Below are 18,299 nucleotides of genomic sequence, written 5' to 3' on the forward strand. Positions count from 1 at the left end.
TGGACTGGACGCTTTTTCAACAACACAGCTAGTCAAGCCTCCTCGGTAACTTGCTAGCCAACATAGCCGAAACATTACAGCTCTTTAGACAATTTCTCTGTATATTAGCCTCTGTGTTTTAAGCAAACTTATGTTGTATAGCTAGTTGCCGCATTTCATTTCACGTTGTTAGTAGTCAGCTAGCTGGCTTGCTAAATTAACTCAGCACTAATGCTAACTAGCTAGCTAGCTAGCTAACATCCCGACCATGAACTCACTAAGCTACTCCCCCCCTGCTAAAGAAGAGGTCTGCTGGACGGAGAAAGAAACTCTCATTGAAGAGGTCACAGTGAAAAAAGAGGAAGAAGCTTTCAGAGTGAAAGAAGAGGATGTTACTGCGAAAGAAGAGGAAGAAGCTTTCAGAGTGAAAGAAGAGGATGTTACTGCGAAAGAAGAGGAAGAAGCTTTCAGAGTGAAAGAAGAGGATGTTACTGCGAAAGAAGAGGAAGAAGCTTTCAGAGTGAAAGAAGAGGATGTTACTGCGAAAGAAGAGGAAGAAGCTTTCAGAGTGAAAGAAGAGGATGTTACTGCGAAAGAAGAAAAGGAAGAGGAAGTGTTTGGATTGAAGGAGGAGGGGGAGATTACTGTCACATTGGAGGAGGAGAATGGAGATCTGATTAACACCAGTGAGTATTGTCTTAAACACAGAGGCACAACCTCTGCTGTTGTTGAATCAATGTGTGGTTTTTAAGGTGCATTCTACTGAAGTTCTACACTTGGATATGTTGGTCAGTACTGTAGGAATTGTTAAAGCTACAAAGAATGGAGGCCACCAACAGAACGTTAGAAAATGGATCAAATGCTTCCCGTATCTCTTCATGTAGTGCTTCTTCCAGTTTAAATACTCACCATCCCATAGACTCAGTAAGTCCCAAATAAAATGTTGCTTTTCTTCTGGTTTAATGTATCTCGAAATTAATTTGCCGGTTGGGTCACATCCAATTGATAAAACTGAAGGTTTTACGAATTTTAAGTACAGCAGCTTTGTTTACAAATTGTAGGTCAGATTTCTCAAGGTAATTACTACAGCAACACAACAATACATAGGCCTATATCTAACTACATCCCCCTCATTGCCAATGAGACTCATTATAAATGAGAGTTGAGCGATACAAAAAAAGTGGAGAAATCTTTTCTTCTTCAGTGGGGTTTATCGGCAGTTGGCATCCAACGTTATGGTGCATTACCGCCACCTACTGTACTGGAGTGTGGGCCAAAGACAGGGAGAAACTAAATCCTACCTGCCAGCCCCATTGCTGTTAAAAAAAGATAACAAAATATTTGAGACTGTATCTAATGACGTTCACCTCAATATACTATTTAAACTAATTTCCTGTATCCCTTTCTCCCTCACACTAGATCTCATCCTCTCTCTTTCCCTCTGACACTGCCCACAGTGTAGCAATACATGCTTCATGGTCTCCGTTTCCTGTCAATAATCACACTTTCCTGTTGGATGCTTTCCTATCACAGTCCATATCAGGCTTTTTGCCTCTGCCTTGCTCATTAAAACTACAACATCAACATCCCCCACTACCAAGTGCTTGTTTAGCCAGTACATCAACTGCCTCGTTCCCCTCCACCCCCACATGGGCTGGGACCCAAGTAAAGCTTGTCTGTATACCCATCTGTCTAATCCTGTAAAGGGTTTGTAGCACCTCATAAAGCAGGTCTTGTCTGCTACGTGAGCTAAAGGACTGGAGACTCATCAACACTGTACATGAATCAGAGCAAATAACTACTCTGTTGAGCTTGACTTCCTCCACCCACTGCAAGGCCAACAGCATGGCCATCAGCTCCGCCGTATATAGACCCAGGTGATCGTTTCCTGACTGCCACCCCACATTCCTGCACTACAAATACTGACCCAGTACGTCCTGTCCTTGGATCTTTTGAACCATCTGTGTAAATGGTCACAAAATCCTGATGCACAGTATCCAGACATCACTTAAACAAATCAGATGGATCAACACCCTCCCTATCTTCCCCTAGTCTCTCCAACACTTCTAGATCTACTACTGGAGGCGGGATTAGCCATGGTGGACTAAACTCCCTTCTATACAGTCCCATCTCCTTCGCCTGGGTATTACCCACCCACTCAAAGCTCGTGTTCTCAGCATGCCTGTAAAATCCCTTTCGTAGGATGAGACACCCCATGTCCCTGTAGGTTGACCCAATAATTAATTGCCAGCTGCAGTCTCCTAATCTGCACTGGCATATCCCCAATCTCCACCTGTATTAGCTGAGAAATGCGTGCCATAACAGTTAATAATATTGGCTCCTGGCTGTCAGTCCGTCTGTGACCCAACTCAATGAAGCCTAGAGGGGGTGAAATTCTATCCAGGCGGTGCTCGTGAAGGCAGCTTAAACTGAAGAAATCTTTGGTGTGTTCAGTCAGCTTGAACGTTTATGTTGTGGTACGGTTTATACTGAACGACACGTTTTTCCCAAAATGTGCTCTATGTTCTTGAACAGATTTTGAAATACGTTTGTTCTGTTTGGTGGGTGTGCCGGGGGATGGCTTGAAGTCATGAGTGACGTATTTAATGGGCAGCGGTGCATTTTTAACCTACAACTTAACCCCTCACAGTTTTTCAACTGGTCGTTCAGTACAACACCATTTCCATTCAATTGAACATTCTATTACGTGATGTACTGAACGCATCCCCGTTCTATTTCTTAAGCGATGCTGTCGTTGTTGACCAATCACAGTAGAAAATGTAGCCTGCGTGGTGATATGTCAGCATATACAGTTGAAGTCGGAAGTTTACATGCACTTAAGTTGGAGTCATTAAAACTTGTTTTTCAACCACTCCACAAATTTCTTGTTAACAAACTATAGTTTTGGCAAGTCGGTTAGGACATCTACTTCGTGCATGACACAAGTAATTTTTCCAACAATTGTTTACAGACAAATTATTTCACTTATAATTCACTGTATCACAATTCCAGTGGCTCAGTTCACATACACTAAGTTGACTGTGCCTTTTAAACAGCTTGGAAAATTCCAGAAAATGATGTCATGGCTTTAGAAGCTTCTGATAGGCTAATTGACACCATTTGAGTCAATTGGAGGTGTACCTGTGGATGTATTTCAAGACCTACCTTCAAACTCAGTGACGCTTTGCTTGACATAATGGGAAAATCAAAAGAAATCTGCCAAGACCTCAGAACAAAATTGAAGACCTCCACAAGTCTGGTTCATCCTTGGGAGCAATTTCCAAATGCCTGAAGGTACCACGTTCATCTGTACAAACAATAGTACGCAAAAATAAACACCATGGGACCACGCAGCCGTCGTAACGCTCAGGAAGGAGACGGGTTCTTTCTTGCAGAGGTGAACGTACTTTGGTGCGAAAAGTGCAAATCAATCAGAGACCAACAGCAAAGGACCTTGTGAAGATGCTAGAGGAAACAGGTACAAAAGTATCTATATCCACAGTAAAACGAGTCCTATATCGACATAACCTGAAAGGCCGCTCAGCAAGGAAGAAGCCACTGCTCCAAAACCGCCATAAAAAAGCCAGACCACAGTTTGCAACTGCACATGGGGACAAAGATTGTACTTTTGTGGAGAAATGTCCTCTGTTCTGATGAAACAAAAATGCAACTGTTTGGCATAATGACCATTGTTATGTTTGGAGGAAAAAGGGGGAAGCTTGCAAGCTGAAGAACACCATCCCAACCGTGAAGCACGGGGTGGCAGCATCATGTTGTGGGGGTGCTTTTCTGCAGGAGGGACTGGTGCACTTCACAAAATAGATGGCATCATGAGGCAGAACAATTATGTGGATATATTGAAGCAACATCTCAAGACATCAGTCAGGAAGTTAAAGCTTGGTCACAAATGGGTCTTCCAAATGGACAATGACCCAAAGCATACTTCCAAAGTTGTGGCAAAATGGCTTAAGGGCAACAAAGTCATGGTATTGGAGTGGCCATTACAAAGTCCTGACCTCAATCCTATAGAAAATGTGTGGGCTGAACTGAAAAAGTGTGTGCGAGCAAGGAGGCCTACAAACCTGACTCAGTTACACCAGCTCTGTCAGGAGGAATGGGCCAAAATTCACCCAACTTATTGTGGGAAGCTTGTGGAAGGCTACCCGAAACGTTTGACCCAAGTTAAACAATTTAAAGGCGACGCTGCCAAATACACTCAATTAGTATGTAAACTTCTGACCCACTGGGAATGTGATGAAAGAAATAAAAGCTGAAATAAATCATTCTTTCTACTATTATTCTGATATTTCACATTCTTAAAATAAAGTGGTGATCCTAACTGACCTAAAACAGGCAATGTTTACTAGGATTAAATGTCAGGAATTGTGAAAAACTGAGTTTAAATGTATTTGGCTAATGTGTATGTAAACTTCTGACTTCAACTGTATGTTTGACAGCAGGGCCATTTAACTTTCCCACTCTAGCTAGCTAGCTACCTGGCTAACACTATCAGTTTACAGAGTCACGTTTAACAGTAAATAAATCCACATTTCGTTGCGGTGGTTGTTGCCCTGCATGTGAATGGTGTGAAGGCACTAGCCTCTTTGACTAGAGGGACAACTGGTGTACTCGGTGGGAAACTACAATATTCCGGTGGGTGAAAAGCCCTTACATTTTTGAGTTATGGGTCGATTCCAGTGTTATGGACATTACCTTTGCATGTGTAGCATATGGAATGTCATGTGCAAAACTTACAGGGGTGATCCACTATATTGAGGAAATGTAGATAGCCACGTTAGTATCGCCCTTGTGTGGGTGCTGGCAAACACGGTAGATTGGCTGTTAATACCTAGCACTATCGAGCAGGGCTGGAATCTGACACAAAGTCGCAGAGTATTTGCAGAATTTTGGGCAACCAATCACAGCGCTTAATGGATAGCAACTGTCGTCAAGTCCGACACCTCAGACAAGCTCACGTTTTAAATGCATGAAAGCCAATGAGAACTATGGCAAAACTTCTCAATGTATGTTAGCTAGATAAATTATTATAATATATAAAAATATTATGAATACAACTATCGTCTGCTGTTCACCACAACATACCAGAGTTTTCTGATTAACAAGCGGTAGTCCGTGTTTAATTTGATTGTGTATTAAAAACACATTTGGAGATCATTGTGAGGGGTTTTCTCCAGTAGTTTGAATGGGGAATGGGTCCTCCCAGGAAAATGTTGTCCAAGGTTGCAACAGTAATCAAGGGGTTCAGTGCTTAGCGAAGGCTAGATTGTTTGTAAGACTTTGACAACTTTGTATTTATAGGCCTGGTCAACTTTGTATTTATAGGCCTGGTCAACTTTGTATTTATAGGCCTGGCCAACTTTGTATTTATAGGCCTGGTCAACTTTGTATTTATAGGCCTGGTCAACTTTGTATTTATAGGCCTGGTCAACTTTGTATTTATGGGCCTGGTCAACTTTGTTCTGAAGTTATCGGCAGTCACTGTCAGAAACTTCTTGATTCTATGTTTAGCGGAGATCTTCTCTGAATAAAGTGAAGCGGAAGGGATTTCTTGGCAAATTGCGAGAAGACGGTATTTCTGCTCATAGATTATGAACGTATAAACTACACATTGACACATTCAGCCCAAAGCAGGAAGTTTTAAAAAATACTTACTAGTCGCCAAAGTACCGGAGCATGTCTTGAAGATGCTTTTGGGAAACCTGGCCCTGGACTATTCTCAGATTTTTTTATAAACACACTTCTCATCTTTCTATCTAAAAAACACTACTGCCATGTATGAGAGATACATTTTCCATGATAATGGGGTCCTGTTATGTCTGGTGAAAACCAATCACTGCATTTCACAGCAAGAACCTCATAGCAACGGTCAAGCTTGGTGGTGGAGACCGTCAGCATGTAGCCTCGTTGTCCTCTGGGGCATATAGCTCGTCCTGTAGGACGGCGTTGGTGTCTGCCACGTGACTGGAATTCTTTTGGTAATGATTGTTAAAAGCCCCTGCCACATACGCCTCGTGTCCCTCTGAAAAACTCCTCAAAAAGTCTTCAACATCTCAAATGGCGAGACTGACTACTATCACATGGACAGACTTCATTAGTGTGTTTGTGTCAGACTGACTACTGCCACATGGACAGACTGACTACTACCACATGGACAGACTGACTACTACCACATGGACAGACTGACTACTACCACATGGACAGACTGACTACTACCACATGGACAGACTGACTACCACCACATGGACAGGCTGACTACTGTCACATGGACAGACTGACTACTACCACATGGACAGACTTCATTAGTGTGTTTGTGTCAGACTGACTACTGTCACATGGACAGACTGACTACTGTCACATGGACAGACTGACTACTACCACATGGACAGACTGACTACTACCACATGGACAGACTGACTACTACCACATGGACAGACTGACTACTACTACCACATGGACAGACTGACTACTACTACCACATGGACAGACTGACTACTACTACCACATGGACAGACTGCACTACTACTACCACATGGACAGACTGACTACTACTCCACCACATGGACGGACTGACTACTACTACCACATGGACGGACTGACTACTACTACCACATGGACAGGCTGACTACTACTACCACATGGACAGACTGACTACTACCATCACATGGACAGACTGACTACTACTACCACATGGACGGACTGACTACTACTACCACATGGACGGGCTGACTACTACTACCACATGGACGGGCTGACTACTACTACCACATGGACGGGCTGACTACTACTACCACATGGACGGGCTGACTACTACTACCACATGGACAGGCTGACTACTACTACCACATGGACAGGCTGACTACTACTACCACATGGACAGGCTGACTACTACTACCACATGGACAGGCTGACTACTACTACCACATGGACAGGCTGACTACTACTACCACATGGACAGGCTGACTACTACTACCACATGGACAGGCTGACTACTACTACCACATGGACAGGCTGACTACTACTACCACATGGACAGGCTGACTACTACTACCACATGGACAGGCTGACTACTACTACCACATGGACAGGCTGACTACTACTACCACATGGACAGGCTGACTACTACTACCACATGGACAGGCTGACTACTACTACCACATGGACAGGCTGACTACTACTACCACATGGACAGGCTGACTACTACTACCACATGGACAGACTGACTACTGTCACATGGACAGACTGACTACTACCACAAAGACACACTTCATTAGTGAGTTTGTGTCAGACTGACTACTGTCACATGGACAGACTGACTACTGTCACATGGACAGACTGACTACTGTCACATGGACAGACTGACTACTGTCACATGGACAGACTGACTACTACCACATGGACAGGCTGACTACTACCACATGGACAGGCTGACTACTACCACATGGACAGACTGACTACTACCACCACATGGACAGACTGACTACTACCACCACATGGACAGACTGACTACTACCACCACATGGACAGAATGACTACTACTACCACATGGACAGAATGACTACTACCACCACATGGACAGACTGACTACTACCACCACATGGACAGACTGACTACTACTACCACATGGACAGACTGACTACTACTACCACATGGACAGAATGACTACTACTACCACATGGACAGACTGACTACTACCACATGGACAGACTGACTACTACTACCACATGGACAGAATGACTACTACTACCACATGGACAGACTGACTACTACCACATGGACAGACTGACTACTACTACCACATGGACAGAATGACTACTACTACCACATGGACAGAATGACTACTACTACCACATGGACAGACTGACTACTACTACCACATGGACAGACTGACTACTACTACCACATGGACAGAATGACTACTACTACCACATGGACAGGCTGACTACTACCACATGGACAGACTGACTACTACTACCACATGGACAGACTGACTACTACTACCACATGGACAGACTGACTACTACTACCACATGGACAGGCTGACTACTACTACCACATGGACAGGCTGACTACTACTACCACATGGACAGGCTGACTACTACTACCACATGGACAGGCTGACTACTACTACCACATGGACAGGCTGACTACTACTACCACATGGACAGGCTGACTACTACTACCACATGGACAGGCTGACTACTACTACCACATGGACAGGCTGACTACTACTACCACATGGACAGGCTGACTACTACTACCACATGGACAGGCTGACTACTACTACCACATGGACAGGCTGACTACTACTACCACATGGACAGGCTGACTACTACTACCACATGGACAGGCTGACTACTACTACCACATGGACAGGCTGACTACTACTACCACATGGACAGGCTGACTACTACTACCACATGGACAGACTGACTACTACCACCACATGGACAGGCTGACTACTACCACCACATGGACAGGCTGACTACTACCACCACATGGACAGGCTGACTACTACTACCACATGGACAGGCTGACTACTACTACCACATGGACAGGCTGACTACTACTACCACATGGACAGGCTGACTACTACCACATGGACAGGCTGACTACTACTACCACATGGACAGGCTGACTACTACTACCACATGGACAGGCTGACTACTACTACCACATGGACAGGCTGACTACTACTACCACATGGACAGGCTGACTACTACTACCACATGGACAGGCTGACTACTACTACCACATGGACAGGCTGACTACTACCACATGGACAGGCTGACTACTACTGCCACATGGACTGGCTGACTACTACCACATGGACAGGCTGACTACTACCACATGGACAGGCTGACTACTACCACATGGACAGGCTGACTACCACCACATGGACAGGCTGACTACTACCACCACATGGACAGACTGACTACTACTACCACATGGACAGACTGACTACTACTACCACATGGACAGGCTGACTACTACTACCACATGGACAGGCTGACTACTACTACCACATGGACAGGCTGACTACTACTACCACATGGACAGGCTGACTACTACTACCACATGGACAGGCTGACTACTACTACCACATGGACAGGCTGACTACTACTACCACATGGACAGGCTGACTACTACTACCACATGGACAGGATGACTACTACTACCACATGGACAGGCTGACTACTACTACCACATGGACAGGCTGACTACTACTACCACATGGACAGGCTGACTACTACTACCACATGGACAGGCTGACTACTACTACCACATGGACAGGCTGACTACTACCACATGGACAGACTAACTACTGACTGTCACATGGACAGACTGTCTACTACCACATGGACACACTTCATTAGTGAGTTGTGTCAGACTGACTACTGTCACATGGACAGACTGACTACTCTCACATGGACAGACTGACTACTACCACATGGACAGGCTGACTGCTACCACATGGACAGGCTGACTACTACCACATGGACAGACTGACTACTACCACCACATGGACAGACTGACTACTACCACCACATGGACAGACTGACTACTACTACCACATGGACAGACTGACTACTACTACCACATGGACAGACTGACTACTACTACCACATGGACAGACTGACTACTACTACCACATGGACAGACTGACTACTACTACCACATGGACAGGCTGACTACTACTACCACATGGACAGGCTGACTACTACTACCACATGGACAGGCTGACTACTACTACCACATGGACAGGCTGACTACTACTACCACATGGACAGGCTGACTACTACCACATGGACACACTTCATTAGTGAGTTTGTGTCAGACTGACTACTGTCACATGGACAGACTGACTACTGTCACATGGACAGACTGACTACTCTCACATGGACAGACTGACTACTACCACATGGACAGGCTGACTACTACCACATGGACAGGCTGACTACTACCACATGGACAGGCTGACTACTACTACCACATGGACAGACTGACTACTACTACCACATGGACAGACGGACTACTACTACCACATGGACAGACTGACTACTGTCACATGGACAGACTGACTACTGTCACATGGACAGACTGACTACTGTCACATGGACAGACTGACTACTACCACATGGACTGTCTGACTACTGTCACATGGACAGACTGACTACTACCACATGGACAGACTTCATTAGTGTGTTTGTGTCAGACTGACTACTGTCACATGGACAGACTGACTACTGTCACATGGACAGACTGACTACTGTCACATGGACAGACTGACTACTACCACATGGACAGACTGACTACTACTACCACATGGACAGACTGACTACTACTACCACATGGACAGACTGACTACTACTACCACATGGACAGACTGACTACTCCTACCACATGGACAGACTGACTACTACTACCACATGGACAGGCTGACTACTACTACCACATGGACAGGCTGACTACTACTACCACATGGACAGGCTGACTACTACCACATGGACAGGCTGACTACTACTGTCACATGGACAGGCTGACTACTACTACCACATGGACAGACTGACTACTACTACCACATGGACAGGCTGACTACTACTACCACATGGACAGGCTGACTACTACTACCACATGGACAGGCTGACTACTACTACCACATGGACAGGCTGACTACTGTCACATGGACAGACTGACTACTACCACATGGACACACTTCATTAGTGAGTTTGTGTCAGACTGACTACTGTCACATGGACAGACTGACTACTGTCACATGGACAGACTGACTACTGTCACATGGACAGACTGCACTACTACCACATGGACAGACTGACTACTACCACATGGACAGGCTGACTACTACCACATGGACAGGCTGACTACTACCACATGGACAGACTGACTACTACTACCACATGGACAGACTGACTACTACTACCACATGGACAGACTGACTACTACTACCACATGGACAGACTGACTACTACTACCACATGGACAGACTGACTACTACTACCACATGGACAGACTGACTACTACTACCACATGGACAGGCTGACTACTACTACCACATGGACAGGCTGACTACTACTACCACATGGACAGACTGACTACTACTACCACATGGACAGGCTGACTACTACTACCACATGGACAGGCTGACTACTACTACCACATGGACAGGCTGACTACTACTACCACATGGACAGGCTGACTACTACTACCACATGGACAGACTGACTACTACTACCACATGGACAGGCTGACTACTACTACCACATGGACAGACTGACTACTACTACCACATGGACAGACTGACTACTACTACCACATGGACAGACTGACTACTACTACCACATGGACAGACTGACTACTACTACCACATGGACAGACTGACTACTACTATCACATGGACAGACTGACTACTACCACCACATGGACAGACTGACTACTACTACCACATGGACAGACTGACTACTACTACCACATGGACAGACTGACTACTACCATCACATGGACAGACTGACTACTACCATCACATGGACAGACTGACTACTACTACCACATGGACAGACTGACTACTACTACCACATGGACAGACTGACTACTACTACCACATGGACAGACTGACTACTACTACCACATGGACAGACTGACTACTACTACCACATGGACAGACTGACTACTACTACCACATGGACAGACTGACTACTACTACCACATGGACAGACTGACTACTACTACCACATGGACAGGCTGACTACTACCACATGGACAGGCTGACTACTACTACCACATGGACAGGCTGACTACTACTACCACATGGACAGAATGACTACTACTACCACATGGACAGACTGACTACTACTACCACATGGACAGGCTGACTACTACTACCACATGGACAGGCTGACTACTACTACCACATGGACAGACTGACTACTACTACCACATGGACAGACTGACTACTACTACCACATGGACAGACTGACTACTACCACCACATGGACAGACTGACTACTACCACCACATGGACAGACTGACTACTACCACATGGACAGGCTGACTACTACTACCACATGGACAGGCTGACTACTACCACATGGACAGGCTGACTACTACTACCACATGGACAGGCACTTCATTAGTGTGTTTGTGTCAGACTGACTACTGTCACATGGACAGACTGACTACTGCCACATGGACAGACTGACTACTACCACATGGACAGGCTGACTACTACTACATGGACAGGCTGACTACTACTACCACATGGACAGACTGACTACTACTACCACATGGACAGACTGACTACTACTACCACATGGACAGGCTGACTACTACTACCACATGGACAGGCTGACTACTACTACCACATGGACAGGCTGACTACTGTCACATGGACAGACTGACTACTACCACATGGACACACTTCATTAGTGAGTTTGTGTCAGACTGACTACTGTCACATGGACAGACTGACTACTGTCACATGGACAGACTGACTACTGTCACATGGACAGGCTGACTACTACTCCCACATGGACAGACTGACTACTCCCACATGGACAGGCTGACTACTCCCACATGGACAGGCTGACTACTACCACATGGACAGGCTGACTACTACCACATGGACAGACTGACTACTACTACCACATGGACAGACTGACTACTACTACCACATGGACAGACTGACTACTACTACCACATGGACAGACTGACTACTACTACCACATGGACAGACTGACTACTACTACCACATGGACATGCTGACTACTACTACCACATGGACAGACTGACTACTACTACCACATGGACAGACTGACTACTACTACCACATGGACAGGCTGACTACTACTACCACATGGACAGACTGACTACTACTACCACATGGACAGACTGACTACTACTACCACATGGACAGGCTGACTACTACCACATGGACAGACTGACTACTACTACCACATGGACAGACTGACTACTACTACCACATGGACAGGCTGACTACTACTACCACATGGACAGGCTGACTACTACTACCACATGGACAGGCTGACTACTACTACCACATGGACAGGCTGACTACTACTACCACATGGACAGGCTGACTACTACTACCACATGGACAGACTGACTACTACTACCACATGGACAGGCTGACTACTACTGCCACATGGACAGACTGACTACTACTGCCACATGGACAGACTGACTACTACTGTCACATGGACAGACTGACTACTGTCACATGGACAGGCTGACTACTACTACCACATGGACAGGCTGACTACTACTACCACATGGACAGGCTGACTACTACTACCACATGGACAGACTGACTACTACCACATGGACAGGCTGACTACTAACACATGGACAGACTGACTACTACCACATGGACAGGCTGACTACTACTACCACATGGACAGAATGACTACTACTACCACATGGACAGACTGACTACTACCACATGGACAGGCTGACTACTACTACCACATGGACAGACTGACTACTACTACCACATGGACAGACTGACTACTACTACCACATGGACAGACTGACTACTACTACCACATGGACAGACTGACTACTACTACCACATGGACAGAATGACTACTACTACCACATGGACAGACTGACTACTACTACCACATGGACAGAATGACTACTACTACCACATGGACAGACTGACTACTACTACCACATGGACAGACTGACTACTACTACCACATGGACAGACTGACTACTACTACCACATGGACAGGCTGACTACTACTACCACATGGACAGGCTGACTACTACTACCACATGGACAGAATGACTACTACTACCACATGGACAGACTGACTACTACTACCACATGGACAGGCTGACTACTACTACCACATGGACAGGCTGACTACTACCACATGGACAGACTGACTACTACTACCACATGGACAGGCTGACTACTACTACCACATGGACAGACTGACTACTACTACCACATGGACAGACTGACTACTACTACCACATGGACAGACTGACTACCACCACATGGACAGACTGACTACCACCACATGGACAGGCTGACTACTACCACCACATGGACAGACTGACTACTACTACCACATGGACAGGCTGACTACTACTACCACATGGACAGGCTGACTACTACCACCACATGGACAGGCTGACTACTACTACCACATGGACAGGCTGACTACTACCACATGGACAGGCTGACTACTACTACCACATGGACAGGCACTTCATTAGTGTGTTTGTGTCAGACTGACTACTGTCACATGGACAGACTGACTACTGTCACATGGACAGACTGACTACTACCACATGGACAGGCTGACTACTACTACATGGACAGGCTGACTACTACTACCACATGGACAGACTGACTACTACTACCACATGGACAGACTGACTACTACTACCACATGGACAGGCTGACTACTGTCACATGGACAGACTGACTACTACCACATGGACAGACTTCATTAGTGTGTTTGTGTCAGACTGACTACTGTCACATGGACAGACTGACTACTGTCACATGGACAGACTGACTACTGTCACATGGACAGGCTGACTACTACCACATGGACAGACTGACTACTACCACATGGACAGGCTGACTACTACCACATGGACAGGCTGACTACTACCACATGGACAGACTGACTACTACTACCACATGGACAGACTGACTACTACTACCACATGGACAGACTGACTACTACTACCACATGGACATGCTGACTACTACTACCACATGGACAGGCTGACTACTACTACCACATGGACAGGCTGACTACTACTACCACATGGACAGGCTGACTACTACTACCACATGGACAGGCTGACTACTACTACCACATGGACAGGCTGACTACTACTACCACATGGACAGGCTGACTACTACTACCACATGGACAGGCTGACTACTACTACCACATGGACAGGCTGACTACTACTACCACATGGACAGAATGACTACTACTACCACATGGACAGGCTGACTACTACTACCACATGGACAGGCTGACTACTACTACCACATGGACAGACTGACTACTACTACCACATGGACAGACTGACTACTACTACCACATGGACAGACTGACTACTACTACCACATGGACAGACTGACTACTACCACCACATGGACAGACTGACTACTACCACCACATGGACAGACTGACTACTACCACCACATGGACAGACTGACTACTACCACCACATGGACAGACTGACTACTACCACCACATGGACAGACTGACTACTACCACCACATGGACAGACTGACTACTACTACCACATGGACAGACTGACTACTACTACCACATGGACAGACTGACTACTACTACCACATGGACAGACTGACTACTACTACTACTACCACATGGACAGACTGACTACTACTACCACATGGACAGAATGACTACTACTACCACATGGACAGACTGACTACTACTACCACATGGACAGACTGACTACTACTACCACATGGACAGGCTGACTACTACTACCACATGGACAGGCTGACTACGACCACCACATGGACAGGCTGACTACTACTACCACATGGACAGGCTGACTACTACTACCACCATGGACAGGCTGACTACTACTGACCACATGGACAGACTGACTACTACTACCACATGGACAGGCTGACTACTACTACCACATGGACAGACTGACTACTACTACCACATGGACAGGCTGACTACTACTACCACATGGACAGGCTGACTACTACTACCACATGGACAGACTGACTACTACTACCACATGGACAGACTGACTACTACTACCACATGGACAGACTGACTACTACCACCACATGGACAGACTGACTACTACCACCACATGGACAGACTGACTACTACCACATGGACAGGCTGACTACTACCACCACATGGACAGGCTGACTACTACTACCACATGGACAGGCTGACTACTACCACATGGACAGGCTGACTACTACTACCACATGGACAGGCACTTCATTAGTGTGTTTGTGTCAGACTGACTACTGTCACATGGACAGACTGACTACTGTCACATGGACAGACTGACTACTACCACATGGACAGGCTGACTACTACACATGGACAGGCTGACTACTAGCACATGGACAGACTGACTACTACTACCACATGGACAGACTGACTACTACTACCACATGGACAGACTGACTACTACTACCACATGGACAGGCTGACTACTACTACCACATGGACAGGCTGACTACTACTACCACATGGACAGGCTGACTACTGTCACATGGACAGACTGACTACTACCACATGGACACACTTCATTAGTGAGTTTGTGTCAGACTGACTACTGTCACATGGACAGACTGACTACTGTCACATGGACAGACTGACTACTGTCACATGGACAGGCTGACTACTACTCCCACATGGACAGACTGACTACTCCCACATGGACAGGCTGACTACTCCCACATGGACAGGCTGACTACTACCACATGGACAGGCTGACTACTACCACATGGACAGACTGACTACTACTACCACATGGACAGACTGACTACTACTACCACATGGACAGACTGACTACTACTACCACATGGACAGACTGACTACTACTACCACATGGACAGACTGACTACTACTACCACATGGACAGGCTGACTACTACTACCACATGGACATGCTGACTACTACTACCACATGGACAGAATGACTACTACTACCACATGGACAGAATGACTACTACTACCACATGGACAGGCTGACTACTACTACCACATGGACAGGCTGACTACTACTACCACATGGACAGGCTGACTACTACTACCACATGGACAGGCTGACTACTACTACCACATGGACAGGCTGACTACTACTACCACATGGACAGACTGACTACTACTACCACATGGACAGACTGACTACTACTACCACATGGACAGACTGACTACTACTACCACATGGACAGGCTGACTACTGTCACATGGACAGACTGACTACTACCACATGGACACACTTCATTAGTGAGTTTGTGTCAGACTGACTACTGTCACATGGACAGACTGACTACTGTCACATGGACAGACTGACTACTGTCACATGGACAGGCTGACTACTACTACCACATGGACAGACTGACTACTCCCACATGGACAGGCTGACTACTACCACATGGACAGGCTGACTACTACCACATGGACAGACTGACTACTACTACCACATGGACAGACTGACTACTACTACCACATGGACAGACTGACTACTACTACCACATGGACAGACTGACTACTACTACCACATGGACAGGCTGACTACTACTACCACATGGACAGGCTGACTACTACTACCACATGGACAGGCTGACTACTACTACCACATGGACAGGCTGACTACTACTACCACATGGACAGGCTGACTACTACTACCACATGGACAGGCTGACTACTACTACCACATGGACAGGCTGACTACTACTACCACATGGACAGGCTGACTACTACTACCACATGGACAGGCTGACTACTACTACCACATGGACAGACTGACTACTACTACCACATGGACAGGCTGACTACTACTACCACATGGACAGACTGACTACTACTACCACATGGACAGACTGACTACTACTACCACATGGACAGACTGACTACTACTACCACATGGACAGACTGACTACTACTACCACATGGACAGACTGACTACTACTACCACATGGACAGACTGACTACTACCATCACATGGACAGACTGACTACTACCATCACATGGACAGACTGACTACTACCATCACATGGACAGACTGACTACTACCATCACATGGACAGACTGACTACTACCATCACATGGACAGACTGACTACTACCATCACATGGACAGACTGACTACTACCACCACATGGACAGACTGACTACTACTACCACATGGACAGACTGACTACTACTACCACATGGACAGACTGACTACTACTACCACATGGACAGACTGACTACTACTATCACATGGACAGACTGACTACTACTTTCACATGGACAGACTGACTACTACTTTCACATGGACAGACTGACTACTACTGTCACATGGACAGACTGAGTACTGTCACATGGACAGACTGACTACTGCCACATGGACAGGCTGACTACTACTACCACATGGACAGGCTGACTACTACTACCACATGGACAGAATGACTACTACTACCACATGGACAGAATGACTACTACTACCACATGGACAGACTGACTACTACTACCACATGGACAGGCTGACTACTACTACCACATGGACAGACTGA

At 46.3% G+C, this 18,299-nt stretch overlaps 1 protein-coding gene across 2 annotated transcripts in view; it reads left to right on the top strand.

Moving 5' to 3' along the window:
* LOC106591075 (uncharacterized) overlaps positions 1 to 18,299 on the top strand; it is a 30,438-nt gene continuing 12,139 nt past the window's right edge. For both annotated transcript variants that reach the window (XM_014182266.3, XM_014182267.3), the window contains exon 1: positions 1 to 665. In XM_014182266.3, the coding sequence (XP_014037741.3) occupies positions 248 to 665 (418 nt within the window). In that variant the 5' untranslated portion in view covers positions 1 to 247. The remainder of the gene's footprint in view (positions 666 to 18,299) is intronic.

This window comes from Salmo salar, chromosome 12 (genome assembly GCF_965601325.2).
Source record: "Salmo salar chromosome 12, fSalSal1, whole genome shotgun sequence".
Classification (NCBI taxonomy): Eukaryota; Metazoa; Chordata; class Actinopteri; order Salmoniformes; family Salmonidae; genus Salmo; species Salmo salar.